Source organism: Furipterus horrens, unplaced genomic scaffold, assembly GCF_987537825.1.
Source record: "Furipterus horrens unplaced genomic scaffold, mFurHor1.1.pri manual_scaffold_5, whole genome shotgun sequence".
In the NCBI taxonomy this organism is placed as follows: domain Eukaryota; kingdom Metazoa; phylum Chordata; class Mammalia; order Chiroptera; family Furipteridae; genus Furipterus; species Furipterus horrens.
In genome coordinates, this window is record NW_028327175.1 from 91593990 (window position 1) to 91619339 (window position 25350).

At 39.1% G+C, this 25350-nt stretch overlaps 1 protein-coding gene across 2 annotated transcripts in view; it reads left to right on the forward strand.

The window, feature by feature from the left end:
* The first annotated feature begins 552 nt into the window (after positions 1-552).
* SLC12A2 (solute carrier family 12 member 2) overlaps positions 553-25350 on the forward strand; it is an 88247-nt gene continuing 63449 nt past the window's right edge. For both annotated transcript variants that reach the window (XM_090276653.1, XM_090276654.1), the window contains exon 1: positions 553-1489. In XM_090276653.1, coding sequence (XP_090132779.1) covers positions 749-1489 — 741 coding nt within the window. In that variant the 5' untranslated portion in view covers positions 553-748. The remainder of the gene's footprint in view (positions 1490-25350) is intronic.

Genomic DNA, 25350 nt, shown 5'->3' on the forward strand with positions numbered 1-25350 from the left:
AAGAAAGCCGGCGGTCTAGATCCTCTATAGCTGCCGCTGTGGTTGCAACTGCCGCGGAGCATCAGCAATCCGCGTGCGCCGAAGCAGGGCCCGCGCGCCCATTCGCCCGCCGTGCCGGGCGCCGTCCTCAGCCAGCTCTGCCGTGGCCCGGGCTACCGGCCAGCAGACGCACAGCCCTAGGGGCGGGGAGAGAAGGAGGCGGCCGGGGGGCCCGCTCCTCATCTCCGCAGAGCGGGGCGGGGGAAGGAGGTGGAGGGGTGGGAGGAAGGCGACGGAAGAGGAGGTAGCGGCGCGGAGATCTTCCCGGCGACGGCGGTCAGGCGGTGCGCTGCTGCTCCGGGATCGCGCTGGTTGTGTTTCCCCGCAGCCCGGCGCGGACTGGCTGGACACGATCCCTGCGCGGGCAGCTTTCACACGGGGTCGCGCAGCACCCCAGGAGGGCCAGGGCACCAGGGGAGCGTCCGTCGGGCGTCACTGCGGGACCGTGGGTGGGCGGGCTGAGGGGTGGAGGAGCCACGGGCCCCGCCTCCCGCGTGCTGCAGCTGGAGCCGCCACTGCCGCGGCCCCGCCGAGGCTTTAAACAGCAGGGCCCGCCCCGCGCCGGCTGCACTCTCGCGCTGACTCGGCTGCCGGCTGCGGAGAGCCGGCGAACCGGGAGGGCGAGTCCGTATCTGGCGTTGTGACCGCGGAGGGCTTACAGCCCGAGACATCTGCCAGGCTCTCCGGGTCCGCCGAGGGTCGGGCGGCGATGGAGCCGAGGCCTACGGCGCCCTCCTCCGGCGTTCCTAGGCTGGCTGGGGTCGGAGAGACGCCGCCAGCCGCCGCGCTAGCCGCCCCCGGAGTGGACCTTCCCGGCGCGGCCGTGCCCTCGGTGCCGGAGGATGCTGCGGCCGCTAGCCGGGGAGGCGGCGGGGTCCGCGGCGAGGGCGCCACAGCAGCCGGGGACGGACTGGGCAGACCCCTGGGGCCCACCCCGAGCCAGAGCCGCTTCCAGGTGGACCTGGTTTCCGAGAATGCTGGGCGGGCTGCCGCGGCGGCGGCGGCGGCGGCTGCAGCTGGTGTTGGGGCGGGGAGCAAGGAGACCCCCGTGGACGGGAAAGCAATCGGTGAAAGCGGGCCGGCGAAAGGCAGCGAGGAAGCCAAGGGCCGCTTCCGTGTGAACTTCGTGGACCCGGCTGCCTCTTCTTCAGCGGAGGAGGTCCTGTTGGATGCGGCGGGGGTCGGAGGCGACGGGCCCAACGTGAGCTTCCAGAACGGTGGGGACACAGTGCTGAGCGAGGGCAGCAGCCTGCACTCGGGCGGCGGCGGCAGTGGGCACCACCAGCACTACTACTATGACACCCACACCAACACCTACTACCTTCGCACCTTCGGCCACAACACCATGGACGCCGTGCCCAGGATCGACCACTACCGGCACACAGTAGCGCAGCTGGGCGAGAAGTTGCTGCGGCCCAGCCTAGCGGAGCTTCACGACGAGCTTGAAAAGGTGAGCTCTCCTGGCCCTGCCTCCTTCCCCAGCCACTGGTCCGCGCTGACCGCGGGATGTGGCCGCTAGGTCTCCACCGGTGAGGTGGCGGGAATGGACGTGCACGACTCGCTGGCATCGCTGGATTCAGCTGTCAAGGGTGGAATTGCAGGGGAATGTAACTTAATCTCTTAAAAGTTTGCAGCGGGTTAGGCTAGTTACGTGATACAGGAGAGGCAGCATTTAACAACCGTCCCCGTCCAGTTATATTGCTCGTCGACGCTGGTTTCGCACCCGAGCTTAACAATTACCATCCCTCTGAATGAGTTATGCTTGTGGGCGCTGGGAAGGGATTGTACAGGAGGTTTAGGTGAGGACGTCTGTCGGTAGAGAATGGAGAGCACACCTCCATCTGTGTCCTTTTTAAAGGTTGTATTGTAGCGCTTATGTACACCCATTGGGGGTCCCAAGAGTAGGAACTTTGTGTTTAAGGAAAAATCCTGACAGAGTGTGTTTGTGGGCCATGAATTATTAAAACTCAATTCCTGCAATCTTGAATATGCAAAGATCATAAATCTTGGGACATGCTGTTCCTGATAATGGCATAAATCCATTTTTAATGTAAACCTTTTGGGAGAGGACTATTAAAAAAGGCGGGGGAGGGGACACAGGAGAGAGAGATTGAGAGAGAATTTTTTTTTTTTTTTTCCTGTGGAGTAAGGCCAGAAAGACTCTGGGGTCTTGCATAAGTAATTACACTTTGTGAACAGAAAATCATCCCTGTACTGTTTCTGTAATTTTGTTTTATGGCCACATACGACTTTTATCTTTTATTTCTTTATGGTACAAAACTGTTATTTCTAGATAACATTGATGCTTTTGAGATTCCATTAATATTTAACTTTTTTATGAGTTCGGATTTCTTGAAGTTTGCTTTTACAACGTGTGATGACTGCATTGATGGAATTAGGTGAATGCAGAGTTGGTACCATACAGGTTGAAAAGATCATAGTATGGACAAGTTTAAATACAGAAGTATGTAATTTCTTCTTGATATGATTATTTGATCTCGTACAGTCATTTCATACAAGAATATATTTGTCCTAGTGTTTGATAATGTAATATTCATACAGTTTGAAATAATTGCAGAGGTCTCAACCCTTCCAAGCTCTTACTGATTAGAAGCCTGACATCATTTAGCTTTGGATAATACTACTCTTGTTATCCTATTGTGGTATTTGGTCATATTAGAAGAAAAACAATTTTCATAACACTTACTCATACTCTGGTAGTTTCTGTCAAATCTATTATTTTTTTCCTTTCAAAACTCAAAATCTTTATAAAGTTGATATGTACCTGGTAACCTTTTTTTTTGAGAGAACTTTTATTATTGAAAATATTATCAGGTTTATTTCACCAAAGCTGAGTAGTTTAGCAGTAAAGCACTTTATATTTACCCATAAGTTTTAGAAAGACTTTTTAAATTAACGGATGTTATATTCCTTGAACTTGTATGCTTCCTAGGGAAGTTTTGTTATTTTAAATTAAAGTCCCCCAATAACAAGGCATTTGACATTCTCCAAAACTTCAGGGTTTTTTTGCTTGCTTGTTTGTTTGTTTGTTTTAGCATTATGGGGTCAGTTTACAGTGTCTAAAAAGAACACCTGTATTGTAAGCTGTATAGTAGTTGAAGTTCCTCAGCTTTTCAGCCTCAGCTTTTTCAGCTTTCACAGTTATTTTAAAGATTAGAAAAAAAAATGCATATAAAGGCCCACGTTCAATGCTTGAAAAATAATGGCTTGTGTAGTTATTATTTAGAACTTATATTGGCCCTTCAGAAAGTACCTAAACTCTATGATTCCAATTTTAGATGCTCTTAATTCCTACATTATTAGATGAATGTAGTATGTAAAATGTTATGTTCAGAGTTTCATTTATGCAACAGGTGGTATAATGAATTCTTTGTAGTTTTTTTATAGTCTACCACTTGGGTCATTTATGGCTAAAAAAACAAAAATAAAAACAAAAACCGTTTATTAGGTTAACTAAGCATAGAACATAATACTGAAGATAATTTTGTTTGGAATGTAGCAAATAGATTAAAGAAATGTTTCATGTTAAGGAGTATAAATCTGGCCATACTGCTGTTGAAGGAGGGCAGGAGGGGGGTGATAGCACAGGTTGGCCAGATCCTAAAAGTTGTTTCTCACCCTGTCTAGATTGAGTTCTATCTTCTTAAAATCTCTTCTAATGCTTCTAGCCCTCAGTGAACCATAATTAGAGTTTTATAATTAAGTCTAGCACTTTATTGGTTATCATGTAGTATAATACTTTGGTCACTAAATACTTAAGTATCTACCATGGATATGGCTCTGTGCTAGGAACTATGGAAGAGCAAAAGAAAAAACAAACACTTCAGAAATTTAGGGGAACTTGTCTTCCTTCTATTTGAATTCCTTTCATTGTCCAGCACTGTGATTGTTTTAAAGTATTTTGCCTTAAAAATCCAACTGAAGGGGAATAATTAAATATCCATGGTGTATCTTGCTGTATTATGCAGCCATTCTAGGGCCAGGACTCATGAGTTCTCCGTTTATCAAATATTTATTGGTAAGAGGAGTTTCCTAGGTGTTGGACACATGGATGAATGGTGCAGTGATTAGGGAAGCAGATGCTGACTCAGTTTAGGCATACATTAACCGAAGAGTTGCACACATAACATAGTTTCAAACTTTTTATTTTCCATTCCAGGGAAGAAAAGTATAGGCTGCTAGTGAGGATATAATAGAATCTAATTTTAATTGTGGGTTGGGGGCGTGCTTTTTCAAGAAGTGTGACATTGAAGCTGAAACCTGAAGGATAAGTTGATGATAGTGTAGAAGAACATTTTCCAGGTCAAAGGAACAGCATACGTGAAGGTAGTAAAGTGAGAGGGTGTTACATCCAGAGAACTAGAAGGAGGCCAGCATAAGATTTTACTATAAATGTAGTTAAAAGTGATAGATGGAAGTATTTTGTGTGAGGTAGCAACATGATCTGTTTTGTTTTAACATCTCTGGCTGCTGGGTGGAGAATGGATTGGCAGGGGCAAGAATGGAAGCAGGGAGACCCAAGCTATTACTCTGGTCTGGGTTACAGATAATAAAGCTTGGTAGCAGATTGAATTGGATGTAGGTGGATTGGATGTGGGAGTGAAAGAGAAGCTGATTCCCAAGTTTCAGACTTGAGCAACTGAATAGATGACAATACTGTTGCTTGAGATGGGAAAGACTAGAGAAGGAATAGATTTGGGGGATAAAGAAAGAATTCTGTCTAAATAGCCTGTAAGACGTTTTAGTTCATGAGTCCTTATGAGGGAAGGGGGCAGAAATTGTGTGTGTGTGTGTGTGTGTGTGTGTAGTATATATGTGTTTGTGTATATGTGTATGTGTGTATATAGTATCTAAGGTTGTGGATGAAATTACTTAAGGAGAGTGAGTAGGTAAGAGAACAGGTGTAGACTTTGGGATTGAGCCTAGAGAATATCTAAAGATCTGTTAGAGGTTGAGGAGACACTAGCAAAGGGAATTAAGGAAGAGCTAATATTCTGGTCAGAAATAGATAGCTAGGAGAGCAGTGTTAGGGAAGCTGAGAGAAAAGTTTTAAAGAAAGCAGAAACTCTTCAAAGCTGATGCCAGGAATTAACTTTTTTTTTTTTTTTTAAGTATTTCAAAAAATACTCTAATGATTCCTGCCCCTACAAGAAGAAAAAAAGTAGAGGAAGGGTAAACAAAGACCTTGTATTTGATGGACAACTTCAACGTGTATGATGGAAAGCATGATTATCAGATGTGGAAAAGTATGCCATGCAGACAATCCATAATAGCTCCTACTGGATTTAAAGCATCATTAAAACAGTTTTAAAAGGTAGCATTACCTTAGCACAGTTGTCTTTGGCAAAGGCTTGGGAGACTTTTGCTGGTGATATGTCAAGTCTTTGTATGTGGCCTATTTTTAGGCTTTTTCATTAATAAAAAGAGTTTAAGAGAGCAGCTATATCAAGTGTGTCTTTTATGTCTTATGAGCTCGTTGAAATTTTTAATTTATTTGCTAAGAAATAGGTCTTACACACATTTATTCATGATAAAATGGGCTCAGAGAAGCTGAAGAAATTGCCTAATGTCACTGTCACAGAAAGTGGTGCAGGCAGGCTCCCTGTGGAGCATACACACCTTACTTCCCCCTTTCTTTCTCAGGGCATGTGTTTCTGCTCTTTCTCCTAAGTTCTAAGGGTCCCTGCGAGACTTGCACCCACGAGGGCCGTGGGCAGCAGTAGCTTGTCCTGGGCTATCCTCTGAACCTGTCTCCAAAGGACTCCTTTTCTCTGACTTTTCCCCACCATGGCTCACTTCTGTCACTATGATGTTTACTTCTCAGTGAGTCCACACAGCCTCAGGTGGCTCACATCTTTCCTATAACATTTCTAGGGAGCCAAAGCAAAGCGCCACCTAGGCTTGCTCCTGTTGCTTCTTTTATCCTAAGCCCTTCCTTGTTTCACTGTCCCCAGCTTTAATAAACGTACTCTTCAAGTAAAAAAAAATAAAAAGAAGGAAAAAAATGGTGCAGAGGGAATTCACACCCAGGTTTTTCTGATTCTAATGCCAGGATATAGTAATTCCTCTTTCTCATTATCTTTTCTTCCTGCCTATCCCCCAGATGTGCCCTGAGATGGCAGGGATGCTGAGGGGGACATGCTGGGGATTACAGTACCATCACCTCTACCATGATCTCCTGAGAGTGTAATGATTACATAACAAAGAAATGAGGAGGAATTCTTGTGATGATGTATGATATGATTGTCTCTTTCACTAGGCTCTGAACTTGTGTCTCATTAATCTCCATACAGAGATAGTTACTCAATAAAGATTTGTTCTTTGAATGTATCAGGGTGGACAGTTCCTCCCACTTAACAAGGCCTTTCTGTAAAGCATAAACAAGTATATTATCTCCTCTAACTCCTATGGCTGCTTCTGATTGGGCTATGTTGATTCTTGGGCAAGAAATTCCGTACACTACTAATTACTTCAGTAGGTTGCTTGAGTTTTTAAAGGTCACCCTGGAGGAACAAGAATTGGCCACATCCCTGGGGTTAGGGAATAGCGGTAGTTCCAGGATTGAGTAAAGGTGGGGCCCTGATAAGAAATGTTTGCATGTGGCCAAATCAGACTTTCACTGTTTTGACAGAGGTCCACCCTATCAAACCTGTGCCACCAGAGGTCAAGTCTGTTTATCCATAATACTCCGTGCATTCCCTAAATGTGGAAAATAATCTGTATACTACTGTCATAATTGATGTTTTCTCTATGTATATTTGTGTTCATACTCACTTTTCCAATCCTGTGCATTTGGATTTTAAGGACCAAAATAATGTTTCTTGGTTATGTATCGAGAGTGTTTGTCTTCATTAATTTTTATTTACATGTTTCATATATGCGTTTGGAAAGTCTATAGTACTAATCAAATTGATTCCATTTAATTAGTATTCATTGAAATGAAATGAATATGAATTTGGCTATTCAACAAATCCTTACTGAGTACCAACAGCACTGTCCTAAGTCCTGGGGATAGAGCAATGAACACTGCAGGATTGTGGGGCTTTTATTCTAATGGTAGGAGACAATAAACAAATAGGTCACATGTAATTGTGAAGAAAATTGAAGGTGGATAGACGGTGATGGCTGGGGCGGGGCTGTTTTAGAGTAGTCAGAGAAAGCCTCTCTGATAGGTGAGCAGACACTAGAAGGGAGTAAGGGATCACCCCATGCAAAATCTCTGGGAGAAAGAACAGTAGTCATGAGGAACTGCAAACACTGAGACCCTGAGATGGGAGTGTGCTTGGTGTGACTGAGAAACAAGGAGACCAGCAAGGCTGGAGTGTCAAGGGGGAGAGTGATAGGAGAGGAGGTCAAAGCAGTAGTGAGGAACAGATATTGTAGAACCATGTAGGTCATGATACAGATTTAGGATTTTACTCTGAGTGATGTAGGGAGCCATTGCAGGTTTTGAGTATAGACTTGACAATCTGACTTACCTTTTAAAAATATCACTCTGGCTGCTCTGTGGAGAATGTAGTATAAGGGCGTACATGCTGGGAGACCTGTTAGAAGCCTATTGCAGTATTTCAGTCAAGATGATAGGACTCTTACTAAGGTAATGGTGTGTGTGTGATACAGTGAGAGGTGTTCACATACTGGATATGTTTAAAAGGTAGAATTGTTGGGATTTGCTGATGGTTTGGATGAGGGAGTGTGTGGAAAGATTAATGCCTCGGTTTTACCCTGTTTAGATACGGGGTGGGGAAGACCATGGTAAGAAGGAGCAATTTTGGGAGGTGCACTCAAGAGTTGGATTTCGTTTTACAAATTAGTTCTACAGTGGGGCAAACACTTATAAAATTGTAGCAACTGGTTAGTGAAATAAAAGAACTTAAGAAAATGGAATTTAAATAATTGGATAAAAATGTGCTTTTATGTTACAAATTTAGGTAAAGCCATAAAAATTAGTTTTTCAAAGGGATAGGGGACTCATGGATTGATTCCACAAAGTGAAAGTGTTAAGGGATGGACAACAAGGAAAACTACTTAAAATACTGAAGTTTAAAATATATCAATGACTTTCTATTTAAAATATGAAAGCTATCATTTTCCAGTGGCTTTATTATTCTAACATTTTTCACTAGAACCAGAACCAGTGCTGTCTTAAAGCCATTATGTAAGCTATGGAGCTGGTAAAGAACTTGGGAATTTCTAATTAGAAGAAGGGAAAAATCTGAAAAGCAAAAATAGCAGAATGTTGTCTCTCTGCAGAAACTAATTATGGGCTGGTGTGTTTGTATTATCCTTGCGCTCAGAAATTTCTCTGCTTTAACTGTTCACTATGGTGTTCCTGAACATTCACAAATTAGATATTCATTTAGGTTAAAAACCACTGGCATGGTTCTTTCTTGGCTTGGTGTATATAAGGTCCTTCTTCAAAGTAGCTTCGGTAAACGCAAAATGCAAATCATTTTGGAGTTTTTGTGGGTAGGTGGCTTGGTAGCGCAGGCTTGATCACTCCAGTGGAGGAAGATTTAAAGGACGATCCATGGCCATCTGCTATAGTATGACCTCTACCCCATCATTTCACCTAAATAGTTCTTGTTAAAGTCACCTGTCACCTCCATCCTTATCACCAATACAGCGCACTTTTCCCCCCAAGCATCATTCAACGTTCCAGCAGCATCTGATGTCCTTTTGAAGTCTTCCTTATCATTTCCTTGGCTTCCATAATACTGCTCCATCTTTTCATTTTTCTTCTCCCTCTCTGGCTCTTTCAGCCCAGTGTCTTTTGCAGTTTCCTTTATCTTTAAATTTAGCCATCCTCAAAGCTTGATTCTGGCTTTTCTTCTTCCTATGGCTTCTTTCTTCTCTTCCTGTGCTGTATATCTGTCTGTAGGCTAATGACCCCCAAAATTTTGTCTCACCCATGCCCCTTTTCTGAGTTCTAGGCATCCAGTGCCTGCTGAACATTTTTGCTTTGTATCTCAGAGACACCCCAAACTCACAAACTTATGATTTCCTTCCTCCCCCTTCAGAAACAAAACAACCCAGGCCTTCTTTCAGTGGGTCCTGTGCCTCCATGAATGGCACCACTATTCATCATATTGCACGAGTGAGAAACCTATGAGCTATCCTTGATACTTTCATTCCTTCACATCCAGTTCATCACTGAGTTCTATCACCTTCATTTCTTAAATAGTCTTTTTATCTTCACTACTACCATCCTAGACCCAATTGTAGCATGTCCCTCTTACAGTAACCTTTTAACTGGGATCCCTGAATTCATTGTGCCCTCCCATCACTATTGTACTCAGAATGATCTTTTCAAAACAAAATTGATTATATCATCTTTTGGCTTAAAACTAGCTCTGGCCTGCTTGTTCTTCAGTGTTAAAATTACTTACTGGCACAATACCTTTGGCCATAGGAACTATTTTTGCTACTCTACTATCCACAAACTCTTCCTCCCTGCCCCCTCATACACACAGTTAACTTTCCAGTTTAAAGATTTCATTTTAGTCCTTTTTTCCTGAGAGAGGAAGCCTTATTGTTCTCCAGTCTAGAACAAACCCCTTTTTCCTTAAAGCTCTTATTTCACTTAGTGATAGTATATTTATTAACATGGTTATTTGAGTCACCTAGAGTGGATGTCAAGCTCCATGAGAAGCAGACTATGTTTGTGGCTATTTATCGTTATGTTCGTAGTACCCTGTATATAGACTTGACATAGCTGACCCTCAGGCACTGTTATGTTGAATAATAGAACTATGTTTTTTTTTAACTAAATTAATGTAGTACAAAAGAATCTTAAACTCTTGTATATACCTTGTATTTGTTATCTATAATCTCTGTAGTTCATTCAACAGGCAGTTGCCCCACTATGCACAGTTGGAGTTTAAGGCGCAAAAGAGCTAAGTAACCTGTACAGAATTAAAAGCTGTAACTGGCAGAACCAGGGTTGGAACGTGTAGCAAACATTCTTACTCCCAGTTGGTGTTACTTGGACTCCTCAGTTTCATTGTATGGACATATCTTTTCCTAGTAGAAAAATCTTCAAAAAGAAATATAAGAAAGTTTTATAAATGGAATCTTCCTAAATTTTTTCATTCATTTCCTCTGCCTTTCCCTATCCATGTTTCCCAAAAGTGTGACCTAAATTTTCAAATGTTCTAGAGTTATGTTTTTAATACTGAAACCACTAGTCACATGTGGCTGTTGTAAATTCAGTTTAAATTAAAATTAAAGATGTAGTTGAGTTACTTGAGTCGTATTTTAAGTGCTCAAGAGCTATATGTGGCTGATGGCTATTGTATTGGATAGTGGAGATATAGAACGTTTCCATTATCACAGAGGTACAGTACTGTCAAGGGAACCTTTTTCCTTTCCTCATTCCTCCTTTTTCTTCTTTTCTTCCACATTAATCACCACTAGTTTAAAATTATTAACATTCAGATTTTCTTCTAATTTTGCATGGGTTTTTTCTTAAAGGTTTCTAGAACATATTAGGCCCTCCATGAAGTGTTTGTTGAATCAGCGGAATTTATCTTTTTCTACCTGAGAATGGAGATCTGGTCTTTAATTGGAAAGGCTGTGTCGAATTTCGTAATACTGTATAAATTGTTAAGATTTTCTAAAGCACTCTTAAGCTACATATCTGTATTTGGTTTCAAATCTATATTTGGAGATGGGTTTTCAGAAGGTCTTGGAGTAGCAGTCTCATTTTGCAAGGGTGTGATTTGCCTAAAGCCACATAACTAATACTTGGTGAAGCTGATTCGTTTTAAAGATTTTATTTTATTTATTTTTAGAGAGGGGAAGGGAGGGATGAAGAGATGGTGAGAAACATCAGTATGCAAGAGAAATATTGATCAGTTGCCTCTCACATGCCCCCAACTGGATACCTAGCAACCCAGGCATGTGCCCTGACCAGGAATTGAACTGAAGACCTTTAGGTTTGCAGGATGATGCCCTACCCACTGGGCTATGCCAGTTAGGGCTATGAAGCTGAATTTTGTTGAAATTAGGTCCTTGTCTCCTTATCCTTTTCTTTTGGACCAGTGATTCCCAAATTTCTAAAAGAATCACTTGGAGAAAAATTAAGACTTCTCTTCCAAAGAATTTATAGGTAGCTTTTGAAAAGCTTTCTGGTGATTCCCAGGAAGCCAGATTTGAGACCAGTATCCTAGACTATCCCTATCCCTATGATAGTAGTACATAGTTTTTTTCTTTACTCAACTTTGAATTACCCTTGTATAGACAAATTTTAACCATCAAAGATCTGGCTTTAACCATTAGACCACTGTATACTGAATTGTATTAAGTTGCCCATTTGCCATATTTCAGGAGGTCTCTGTTGTCTGGGCACAATAACCTTCCACGCCAGGTAGTTTACACATAGACAAACTCAGAGGCAAATAGCGACTTGCTCAGGTCTCACAGCCAGTAAGTGTTAGATGCTGGCGTTAAACTAAACCTAGGCATGTTGGTGAAAACTTGCATGTGAGGTATTAGGACAAACATGCATGTGAGGTATTAGGACAAACACATATGTTGCTTATTAAGTGGCCTGTTAAGATCCTTTAGGGAATTTAGACATAAAAGTACTGTTAAGTTTGAATCCTGATTAGTTCGTGTAGAATAGTTGGGCTTAGATATTACCTCTTTATAGAACCTAATGGTTTCAGATATAAACAATCAGGTTTTACTATTTTTGAAATTAAGCTTTATGATAATTATTCTCAGTACTGGCTTACCTGTACATTTCTAGAAATAATAGACTGGCTTGGAGAAATTACTATACTATCCCACCCATTTCACTCTCACTCATTTGGCACATTTGCTGATCAGAAACAAAGCTGACCCAGTAATTAAGCAAAGCAACAACAACAAAAAGGCCTTTACATGAAAGGGGTTCACCACACCTGCACTTGGGGACTGTATAGTTATGCTTTATACATAGTTATAAAAAGTATAGCTATCTTAGAAGGGAAAATGAACACTGGGAAAGGTGGATCCAGAGATGGCCAGCATATTGTAGAGCCAGAAGGTAAGAAAAGCAGAAAGAGAGTTCTCAGAAAATGGCAGCCTAGAAGAGCCCTTTCGTGTAGATCCAAAGATAGGTCCTGAGTTTTGATTATTGCAGCATCTCCATCTAACAGAGTGCTGGCACAAAGTAACAACAGTGTATAATTTTTAGTTTTAGATTTTTAGAGAAAGGGGAAGGAAGGGAGAAAGAGAAGGAGAGAAACATTGATTGGTTGCCTCTCATGTGTGTCCCAATCCAGGACTAACCCCCCTAGCCATTTGCTTTGCAGAATGATGCCCAACCAACAGCCCTACTGGTCAGGGCCAGTGTTTATAATCTTGATGCAAAATAGAGTCAATAAACTACACATTTTTGGAAAATTTCAGTCTCCAGTCATCCTAGAGTATTAAATTTTAAGAGGCTGAGGATTAATCCTTTTCAAAACCAACACTTTAAGATACTCCAAAGGATTTATTGTGTTTGTTTATTTAAAATGTTTGTTGTTTTATTCTGAAGAGAAAATAATATAGAAGGATTGGAAAATGAAGTTAAATACTTTAACTTCTTAACATTTTTGCATTTTTATGTACATCTTAAACTATAATTTTATATCCTACTCTTCTCACCCAGCATTAAATAACTTATTAGTAAGTAAGTAATCAAAGTTTCCTATGTCACCCATAGTAATCTATTTAAGTGAATGTTTGTACATATGAACCATATGATACATGTACCATAACTTCCATTTTCTCTGTGTAGACTGTTTATATTTATTGTGATTTGGTTATAGTTTGGCTTAGTATTTTGTTATTTGTTTTCTGTTTCTCGTTACTCTAAATTTTTTTAGTATTCCATTTTAATTCTTTTATTGACCTAGTTATATTATCTTTTTGTATTATTGTTTTAGTGCTTACTCTACTTAGAATTTTAAATTTCTTCAGCTACTATACAGGAACCTTAAAACTTTACTTTTCTTTCCTTAGTGCTCTAGTTGTCATAAATTATAAACCCAATAGTACAATGTTGTATTTTTGCTTTCAACGGTCATATGACTTTAAAAAGAGAAAATTAAAAAAAAAAACACATACGTGGGATTTATTTTCTTTTTCATTTCCTTTTTTAGATCTGTGTTGCCATCTGATACTGTTCCCTTCCATGAGTTCTTCCATGATTACTTCTTGTAATGGAGGTCAGCTGGCAACAAAATTCAGTTTTTGATTATCTGAAGATGTCTTTATTTCACTTCATTTTTGAAAGATAATTTTGCTGGTTGTAGACTTCTTGGTTGACAGGGTTTTCTTCTTTCAGCCCTTTGAGAAGCATTTCCAGTGTCTTCTGACCACCATTGTTGCTAATAAGAAGAAAGCTCATCTCTATATATGTTGTTTTCCTTGGGTCGTTTTCAAGATTCTCTCTTGGCTTTCAGCAATTTGACTTACATAGGGGTGTTTCTCTTTGTGTGTATTCTTTTTGGGCCTGTTAAGTTTCTTGAGTTTGTAAGTTAATCTTTTTACTGCTTCTTTCTTCGGCCATCTCCATTCTGCTCTTGAGTCCATCTAGCGAATTTTTCATTTTAATTATTGTGATTTTCGGTCTAGAATTTCTAATTTTTAAAAAAGATTATTTATTTATTTATTTATTTATTTATTTATTTATTTATTTATTTATTTTTGAGAGAGGGGAAGGGAGGGAGGAGGGAGAAAGAGAGGAAGAGAAACATTGATGTGTGAGAAATACATCGATCAGTTGCCTCTCACATGCCCTGAACTGGGAACCTGGCCCACAACACAGCCATGTGCCCTGACTGGGAATTGAACCAGTGACTTTTTCAGTTCACAGGCCAGCACTCAATCTACTGAGCCACACCAGCCAGAGCAGCATTTCTAGTTTTCTGAAGTGGAGCTTCCATTTCTCTGTTGAGATTACCTCTCTGTCATTCTCTGGTACCATATTTACCTTTAAGTTTTGAACATGCTTATTATACTTAGTCTGAAGTCATTGTCTCTTAAATCTAACATCTGGACCTACTTGGAATTCATTTCTAATTATTGTTTTTTTTTCTTCTGATTATGGGTTATATTTTCCTGTTTAGTAATATTTTGGGGTAAGAACTGGAAATGTAGATAATACATTGTAGTGACTTTAGGTTATGGTGGTTGTTTATATTCTTCTAAGGATTATTGTTTTCTGTTGTAATGGGTACTTAACTTGCCTAGATTCACACTTCCAACTGGGTCCTCCCCAAATTATCCAGTTAGCTGATGTCTCTGTTCCATTTTCCACCTGCTACTTTTTCTGCCTGGCTCCTGGGGGATGGTGGATGGTCTCCCACCAAATCTCAGTTGCCAGCTGAAATTTGGGCCTTACTCTTGCTGTCATTCCATTTTTTTTGTAGAGATTCCCACTTAATTTCCAATTCTTCTGCTGGCTTTTGGACTCTCTTTTCTGATGGTTCAAGCTAATAAGGCTTCACTTACAGCCTTCCAAGTTACACACATTTGGGAAATGCTCTCAGTTTAAAAAGACAGTGAACTCAGGAATCTCACCCAGAGCAGCTCTATCTATCAGGAGTACCCATATTTCCTTTCTGGCCTTTGCTTTTTTTGTCCATTTGCCATAGGTGCATTCCTATGCATATATAGTTAGTCATGGTCACTCTAAATGTTCCTTGCGTAAGTTCCAGCAAAGCAGAGCTAAAGATCATAAATGATCATTTGCTGCTCTTGTTGTGTTTATGCAAATGAACAGGATAAATTAAAAATAGACTTAATGCAGACCCTTTAATGACAAGGAGGGTAATCTTAGGGAGAAATAAGAAAGAAAGTAAAAAAAAAAAAAAGAAAAGAGGTTAATCATGGATTTGAATCTTGGTCTTTCCACTTACTACTTGCGTGACCTTCAGAAAAAAGGACTTTGCCAACTCTGATGCTCAGTTTCCTTCTTAGAAAGTGATACTTCATAGCGAGAAATAATTATATGTTCATGTGAGAAATACATGAAATACCAAGTGCATGTCATCCACTAAATGTAATTTTTGTTATTACATGTTCCTCTTTGTATGTTGGTTTTATAATATGATGCCACTAGTCATGTATTTATAGTCTTGATATCTTTTGGTTCTTATTTTTAAAAAAAAAACAATTTGAAAAGTAGCTCACATCATTATACTATTAATAGTGAAAGGTACAGATTTTCTGGTAATTTGAATTAAAATGTTTTCAAGTTATTAGTTTGTCGACATTAGCAAGTTGTATGGGATTTGAAATGATACATTATTATGCTATTCTTAATGCATTCTGTTGTAACTCAGCCTTGAATGATCAGTAAAGAACATGAAGGGCTAGGGAGAGGACTGAATTCTCTGACTGCAGTCAGCAGTTCTGACTTGGTTCATTGTAAAGTCACATGGGCACACCATCCACTTTTATCTGAGGCACTTGAGTTTGAGCTTTGCATTAATGCCACTGGATATTAATAGACCATTGTTAACCAGAGCAGATTGGATTCCTGTAAAACAATACTTCATTTTGAGAGAGTAGTCTGTATGGGTAGCATTACACTGAATACACCAATCACCGACAGCACGGATAGGAAATGTTGGTAGTTTGGGGATGAAATAATGGCTGGAACTTGATGAAAAAATTGTTAGAATAAACCCAGCCACTTTGGCATCTAAATGTGCATATTATATGCATCATTTTTAGTTACTCATTTGGCTGTGTTTCATGATATTAATTTAACACTGTGGCTTACCTTAGTATTAAGTAGATGCTATTAAACTATACTAGATATTTTTATTTTTAAAGTATCTATAATACTTCAGAGGTTTGTTTATAGGATTTAAATAGCACTTTTTGGTGAACTTGAACATTTTTCAAGTACAATTTTGGTTTTGTCGAAATCAATAATAAGGTACTTGTGAATAAAACAATAAATTCTTGTATATTAACAGTGCTCTGAAATAAAGATTCCCACTCCTTTGGCTGTCATTAACAGAAATTTAATTTGCTTAATTTAAGCTGGGCCTGGAAGTTTAGCTTATGTTCTCAGACTATGAAATCCACCATGAACCTAGGCTAGCCCAGCAGTGAAGTGTTTATCTTTTGCCATTAAAGGGAATAGAGAAGGGAGAAAGTTATCATTTACTAAGCATGTTTTTAGTTGTAGAGAAGTTGTAGAACATTTCTAGTAGTGTGATCTGTGATCATCAAAGCCACATTCTTTATACTATACCTAATTGACTTGCCAATGGTATAGATGATAAATCCTTTCTCACCAGGCAGAATGGTGATGCCATGTTTGTATGTAAAGGTCATTGTTTTTGTTTTATTCCTTTAGTGGTCATCTTAAACTCTGCCAGTATCAAATTATTAGAAGCTATGTAGTAAAGGCTAGATGAATGATGTTTTTCAGTACTTATTTTTATGTATTTGTTCAACATCCAGTTATTTAACCTCATTACATGGGCAGTTACAATAATCACTTATTTCTCATTTATAATAATGGCCAAAATTTATTTAGTCCTTGGTCTGTTAATGTCAGGCAGTATACCAAGCACTTAACACATTTCTTGTTATTCTTTTAAGAGTCTTTTTATTGTGGAATACAGCAGAAAAAAGCCATAAATGTATAACCTAATTAAATGATCACCTCCCAGCAAGAAATAGAACATTGCTGGCATCCTCAGCATTCCTCAGTGCACTCTTTTCCCATCCCTCTACCAAAGTAGCTGCTGCCATGACTTAAGGGTGATAATTTCCTTGGGCCTTTGTCCTGATTTTTTTCCCCAGGAAATGGCTTTTACTACCTTTATAGATTCCTGAAGAACATTACAGTTGACTTTTGAACAACACAGTTTGAACTGTGCTAGTCCACTTATATATGGATTTTTTTATACATGTATTTTCTCATAATTTTCTTAATATTTTCTTTAGCTTACTTTATTGGAAGAATATAGTATATAATCAGAGAAGGAAAACTCTGATTCCAAAAAACCTCCGCTGCCTTGCGGCATACCTCTTCAGGGGAAAGGCTAAGGGAGTAAACCCCGACAGAAAATCCGGAGCCGGAGTCCCTAAGGCGGTTTGACGTTGTAGTCAACACCGGCAACTCCTGCGGCGCACCTGAACCCAAGCTGTATCGACTCCGTCTTTCCCTTGGACCCTTCAGCTGCGAAGAGAGGGGGGGTCTGCTGCATGGGCAACAGCAGACCCTCCATATTACCCTGCCCAGGCTCTGTAGCTTCAGCATCATCACAAGATGTCGATTCAACACGGGAGGAGACAGATACCATGTCACTCCCGAGTCGGACTGCACAGCCATTCTCGGCGGTGCAGATAGACTCTTAAGAAGCTACACCATCGTCTCTCGAGACGGACGGCTGCCGACGACGATAGTATATAATGCCTATAACATACAAAATGATGTTTTAATAAACTTAGTTAAGTTTTAGGGGAGTCAAGAGTTATATGTGTATTTTAGATGGCTCAGGGGTTGGTGCCCCCTAATTTCTACATTGTTCAAGGGCCAACTGTAGGATAGTTTTGCCTGCTTTAAAATTTTATATAAATGAAATTATACAGGGCATGTTTATCTGCCATATTTTGCTCATTGTGTGTGTTTATAATTCATTCATTTTCATTGCTATTTCATTTTTATTCCATTGTATGAGATGCTACAATTTACTTATTGTTCATGAGAAAAAACTATGTTGGGTGGACTGGGAAGGAGGAGGCTACTTTTAAGCTGAGACCTAAAGGATTAGAAGGAGCCCAGCCATATTCATAGTATGTTACAGGCAGAGGGAACAGCAGGCAAAATGTCTCTTGGGAGAAAATACTTTAGCATTTCAGCAATAAAGCAATACTATTATCTGACTAAATATTTTAGTTGGACCTCTTTTAGTAAGTTTCTAACTTAAAGGATAGGAGGTTGAGGATGTATAGAAAACTTAAAGGAAAATTAATAGAAATAGGAAAGTGGTCTGTGATTAGAAAAATATAGAAACTTCACTTCTAAAACAGACTAATATTCACTTTTACTTCAATCATGTGAAATCTTACTATGTGGTAACAAAATACTGCAGACAAATCTGAAGAATTCTGTGTGGGTAATTTTCTTTTTCAAGCCTTTCTAAAGGGCGTGGATGTGTATGTGGGCCCAGAGGTCAAGAGGTTGCAATGGTAAAACATATAAGGAAAGAAAAAACCTAGTATGACCCAGAACATTTGACTAAAAGGAATTGCTATCTTGAGCAGCTAATGTGGGTTTTTAATTGGGAAATAAAAAATCCTAGGTAACATAGAAACTGAATGGTTGGCCTGTTTTACCTGTCCTCTCTACCACAATAGCCTCCACGTAAACTTCCACAGTTAACACACATAATTCCGTCTAGTACACAATTTTGTACTTAAACATTTGACATGCCTTCCAGGTGGATAACATGTAAAACACTAGTCTCCATAGATGGTCCTGTTCAGCTGTCTTACAATCCTGCAGGGCAGAGTGTCCTAGACCCTATAAACCCTGGAGGAATTTCTACAAAGCACAGAGATTTTTAAAAAGTTCCTCTCTGGTGCCATCCAGTGTAGAACTTCTGTTGTTTTTATGGGGATCATGTCAGAAGCCCTTAGGTTTGGGGGCAGAGGAGGAAAGGAAAGGTGAAACAAAGTGAAGAGTGGAAATAGCTGGGGAGGTCTGAGCGGGAGGATTTCCTGAGTTGGATGATTTGTCCATCTTTTGTCCCCTTGCCCAAAATAGATTCCTAAAGTAATTTTCCTTGGCTCACTGTGACATATGTAATTCTACCATTTGGAAGATTCTCTGCACTGCCACATTACTAGATATGATTTAGGGTAAGTTAACCTCTCAAGAGAGTGTTTCCAAAGGGAGGGTAATAGTACCTACCTCTCAATGATGTGTCCACTCTGGAAAATAGCACACCTAAGCATTAGGGAAATGTCTGACACACAGTAGGCTTTCAGTAAATAGTAGTTGTTACTAAAGTAAGCCAGACAGATTATGAGGGTCTCATACTAAGAACTCTTGTTTATCACTTGGGAACGAGTAACCGAACCTAGATGATGTATAACCAAATTTTATAAGATTTTTAAACTCTTATTTCTTGAAGATAGAAAAACTATTTATTTGTATCTTACAATATTATTTAGCAAAAAAGAAATTGGTGTATATTACAGTAAACTTACATTGGGTTGGATTCTATGCTAGGGTTCACTTCACCCCTAAGTATGCAAAACCAAATCATTTCCTAACCTACAAACCAATTTTTATCCAGGACTGCACTGGGATGTTCAGTTGACATGGGAAAAAAATCATCCCTTTTCCCTATTGTATTGTCCAAGTGTTTGTGTAGTTAAGGAAGTCGTGAGGGGATTGCTCAGAAACACATAGAAATAAGGTGTACTAACTACTAAATAGGTTTTTCCATCTTGTTTTTCATTTAGTGCAAGTTTTAATTTGGGGTAGAATGTGAAACTTAATTCCTAGAAGGGATTATATTGGTCTTATTTTGTGATCTTCCTTACTGTTGGATTTACAACTTTTTTGGTGGTTATAGTTACCAGAATTTTTTAGCATTTAGATGATGTGATCTGCCAGAATAATTTGAAGTTGAATAACTTGAATGAGGTTGTAAACGTTTTTGCATATTTTAAAATTTCTAAATGCTCTACCATAGCTTCTACCCTGTACATAGCACTTTCTTCTAAATAAGTAATTGTTAAATGCATTAAAACTTTATAGCTCTGTATCCCCCATTTTTTTCCTGTTCATGTTGTTTTTATTTTCTCTCACTTTAGATTATTTAGTAAGCTTGATTTACTGTGTAAAAAGTTACATGCGTTGTGATTGGGATCTAAATTTTATTTCCCAGGTCAGAATGCTAAGCACAATATAGTTTCCTGGTCTTCATTTGGGAGGGTCAGTCATTGTTTGACCCATACTTTGTGACAGCATAAAAATGATTAGTCAATACATATGACTTTGTCTTAATGAAAAACTAAAATGATCTCGTATTTTCTTTTTCTTTCTTTTTCTTTCTTTGCAGCTTTCTTCATCTTCAATAAGTAATCACTTTTTTAAATTTTTTGTAAACAAATACCTTACCTTACACAATCTTTACATCAACTATATAAGTTACTTTTATCAATTTTAAGAACCATTTTCTACTTGCAGAGGTGATGCTAAAAATGTTGTTCCTCTAAACAAATGGACCGTTACACAGAAGCATAGACTCACAATGGGTCCATAAAGCATGATCAAAATTTAATGCCATATATATTTCAGAGATGCAGTGAAGGGACAGGAGGAGGATCCCTAGTTGTTAAGAGTTGGTAAGGGCTTTGGTCTGATAGGTCTGAGCTTCTCAGCAGTTGCCACAGGAGCGGCGTTGACTGGGCACTGAGAGCCTGTGGAGTTCCAGTGGAACTGCTGTCCTTGCTCTGATAGGATCAACTGAGTGTCTAATCTTGTTCTTGTTGAAAATGGCCAGACGTTGAAAAGCCAGGCCCTTACGAATAAGGTTCTTATTAATTCTTTTGAAATAAATAACTGTGAGTCACATTGTCACATTTCTAATGTGGCACTGGTACTAAACTTAAATTGCTTTATTATAATCACACTAGAAGCGTCAGCTGCTTTATGTGACTCTCGTTACAAATTGATCTTTGTTTAGAGATGGTACTGGAGGCCTGGACTATCATCTCCACTTTAGAGATTAGAAAACTGATTTTTACAGAGAGGCTGACTTGAAAAGAGAGTATTATTGAAAAGACCCCTAACCTTCTTTTGACTGGTTAAGCATTTAATTTAATAGATGCTACTGATATAATGGAAAATGCCCTGGATTAAAGTTAGAAGACCTATCTTTCATCTCTAATCTCTACTATAAAAATGTCAGCTGTAGAAGGGCTGGGAAGTACCTCATATGGTGCTTGATAAAAATAGATTAATAAGGATGTGATTGTGGCTATGCCTAGAAACTTTTTTTTTGCAAATTCAGAATCAGCAAATAACATCACATCAGTAGTTACTCTGAACTTTTTAATACATTAAATATAGTTAAGGCAATGGAACATTTTCCTCTTCTAAGAGTGTTCATATTTCAGCATCCTAAAGTCTACCTGAAAACAGTGTTGTGGCATTTTAAAAACCTAAAGAGATACTTCGGTGCAGCTTTGCTTAATTATTTTTTAAATAGTGAATCAAAACAAAGACGCAAACATTTCTCCCTCTTTCCAAATTAAAAAAAAAAAAAAAAGTAGGTTATTGTCTTTTGCCAACCATGGCGTGAAATTGCTGAACTAGACCCTGTTGTCCAGCCTTTACCAGTTAATCTGTAAAAATAGAATAAATTTGTACAAAAAGTGAATAGATTGGTAATAAACATTGCCAGGAATGTATTTTATTAGTATTTTATAAGAATAAACTCAAGATGGATGAAAGACTTAAATGTAAGTGTGACACCATGAAAGTCATGGAGGAAAACAGGCAAGAAAATTTTAACTATTCCATGTAGCAGTATTTTCACCGACATATCTCCTAAGGAAAGGGAAATAAAGGAAAGAATAAATAAATGGGACTACATCAAACTAAAGAGTTTCTGCTCAGCAAAAGAAAACATCAGCAAGATGAAAAGGGAACCAACCATATGGGAAAACGTATTTGCCAATGATACTCAGACAAGGGACTGATCTCCAAAATATATAAAGAGCTTATATGACTCAACACCAAGAAGACAGACAATCCAATTAAAAAATGGGCAAAGGCCTGGCTTCTGTGGCTCAGTGGATTGAGCGTTGGCTTGTGAGCCAAGTGTTGCTGGTTCGATTCCCAGTCAGGACACATGCCTGGGTTGCACGTCAGGTCCCCAGTTGGGGGTGCGAGTGAGAGGCAACCACACAGTGATGTTTCTCTCCCTCTCTTTCTCCTTTGCTCTCTCTCTAAAAATAAATAAATAAACAAATACATTATTTTTAAAAAATTGGTGATAAAAAAAAAAAATGGGCAAAGGGCCTGAACAGACACTTCTCCAAGGAGGACCTACAGAGGGTCCATAGGCATATGAAAGGATGCTCCATATCACTAGCCATCAGAAAGATGCAAATTAAAACCACAGTGAGATACCACCTCACACCAGTCAGAATTGCGAACATTAACAAATCAACAAACAAGTGCTGGTGAGGATGTGGAGAAAAGGGAACCTTCGTGCCCTGTTGGTGGGAATGCAGACTGGTGCAGCCACTGTGGAAAACAGTATGGAATTTCCTCAAGAAACTGAAAACAGAACTGCCTTTTGATCCAGTGATTCCACTGCTAGGATTATTCCCGAAGAATCCTGAAACACCAATTCACAAGAACCTATGCACCCCTATGTTCATAGCAGCGCTGTTTACAATAGCCAATTGCTGGAAACAACCTAAGTGACCATCAGCAGATGAGTGGATCAAAAAACTGTGGTACATTTGCACAGTGGAATACTATGCAGGAGAAAGAAAGAAGGCAACTCCTACCTTTCGTGACAGCATGGATGGAACTGTACAGCATTATGCTTAGTGAAATAAACCAGGAAGCTTATACCATATGATATCACCTAATAGAGGAAATTGATGAACAACACAAACAAACGAGCAAAATAGAACCAGAGGCATGTAAACAAGGAAGAGACTGACAGTGACCAGGTGGAAGAGGGGAGAGGAGAAAAGTGGGGTAAGAAGAGGAAGGGTCTAGTCAAGGAACTAGTATGAATGACCCATGGACATGGACAGCAGGATGGGGATTGAATGTGGGAAGGGGGGTGGCAGAGTAGGGGGGAACAATGGGGGTAAAATGGGACAACTGTAATAGAAAAACATGCAAAAAAAGAAATCTGATTTCATCATAGGCTGTCATCAGAATACTAAAGAAAATTCTAGTGTTAGGGAAGAAACAATAGCTTGATTTTATAAATGTTTTACTGAAAAATCATCATTAAATGAAGTTAGTGTGTTATGAGCTGTATTTTCTCTTAAGTCAAGTGGAATTGAAATATAACCTACTTAATTTTGGGATATTGGAAACAAAATTTTGTAAATATTTAAGATGTGCAATAAGGAATACATAAAAATACATTATACATTATAAAATATTTTAATTATTAAGACCTTACTATCTTTCTGGTCAAATTCCTTTTTTAGAAAATTAATTAATTTATTTATTTTGGGGGGGACCCCGCTCTGTAACAATTCCCTTCTCTCAGACTTAAGACCCTTTATAATCTTATAAAGGACAATGGGCAAAGGTCTCATGCTCCTCTAGCTGCTTCAAGCTGGACATGGTCATCGTCCTACCTACCCTTGGGTCCAGAAATCCCTAATAAGAGTGGGGGTTCAAAAATTTTTTGATAGTTAAGTATCAGGAAATAAAAACTAATCAAAAAAATTATTTTTTATTTAGAGAAAAATTGTTGTTCGTTGCACATTGACAACTTATTATTCCCATTTGGCAAGAATTAGAACAGTAAATATAATGAAATATCTAAGTGGCAACATCAATATTTACATGCACGTCTGAAATTCAGAGGAGAGGTCTGATATGGGAATGAACGGGGCCATCACTTATTATTCATCACACTTAGATGGTGCCTATAGCTTCAGGTCTGTAAGATGACCGTAGAAAGAAAATATAGAGTGAGAAAGGGAGATGAGTCTAGGATCAAGTGTTGAAGGGACCCTTACTATTTCATTTCTGGATAGAAGAGGCTGGGAGAAAATAGGGTATTCCATTAAATGTTTCAAGAAAGAGGAAGTGATTAACAGTATCATATAGTGTTTCAAAAGTCCTGTGAGACAGAGACTGAAAATGTACATTAGAGTTGGCAGCAGAGAGGTGTTTGGATGTCCTATAAAAGTAGTTCAGTGTTGTGGGGTAAAGCTAGGTGGGTATACATTGAGGAATGTACCATAGTAGTTCAGCAAATTTGGCTGAGCATTTAGTGATGGGTGGAGGAGGGGTGTTAGCGATCAAGCTGAGGTGGAAAGTTGAATATACAAGAGAGGAGACATTACCTACAGTGTAAAAATTCTTCTTTACTGGCTGCAAAGAAATAATGACCGTGGAGACCAGAGTTCCCTTTCATTCTTTTATTTTCTGTGTCCCCAGTAAAATGTTCACCTCCTCGTTTTTTCTCTCTTAAGTTTCTCTTTTCATTTTGTTTCCATAGCTTTACCCACTGGCTTGTTATTTTGGCCCCTCTCCTAAGTTCCAGTCATGAATTTTTTAACTGCCTGGTAGAACTCTCTTAATTGTCTCATGGCTCCTCAAATTCAACAGGTCCAACTGAATTAATCATTTCCTTTTCAGGTTTACATAATTTACTAGTTCTCTATTTCTTTCATTGAGAAATTCTAGGTCCTGGCTGGTGTGGCTCAGTGGATATAGCGCCAACCTGCAAACCGAGAGGTCACTCGTTCAATTCCCAGTCAGGACACATACCTGGGTTGCATACCAGGTCCCCAGTTCGGGGCATGCGAGAGGCAGCTGATCGCTGCTTCTCTCCCTGTTTCTCCCTTCTTTCCCCTCTCTAAAAAGAAAAAAAAAATTATATATATATACGTATATATATATACGTATATATATATGTATATATATATATATATGTAATTTAAGAATACATTTTTAAAAAGAAAAGAAATTTTAGTTACCGAGAGCCTTTCTGCCTGGATCTTCCATTATCTCCTCTGTCTTTTCATTGTTTCCCCATTCTGTTCTCACCTCACTCACCCTCAATCTCTGCTTGGTAGATTCAGAATCACAGCGCTACTTTATGAAGGATTATTTCCCAAATAAACCCAAATTAACTTGTCCCACCTCATTTAATATGATGTTATCCATAAAATCATTTATGTTGCTATTTTTGACATCCGTTATGTGAAAAACAGTAGGTTGGAGATCTTATTTATATACCTTTGTATCAGCATGATTTGTAGTTCATAATTGTAAATGTGAAACTTTCCTGATTGTAAGGTTTTTATGCAATTTTTAAAATCTGTAGACCAAAAGCCCTACCCAACAATTTACTTATTTCTCTGAAACTGATATATTTAAAGAAACAAAATTGAGGTATCCCCTTCTTCTTGCAATTTTGCTTTATGCCACTTTGCTTTTATGAAAGACCTGCATTAGTATCTGGTTTTGCTAACCGAACAAAAACCCAAAGATGTTTCTTGCTTTTATGAAAAAAAGGCAAAATGTGAAAATAGTATTGGGCATTTGTTTTGCAGCGA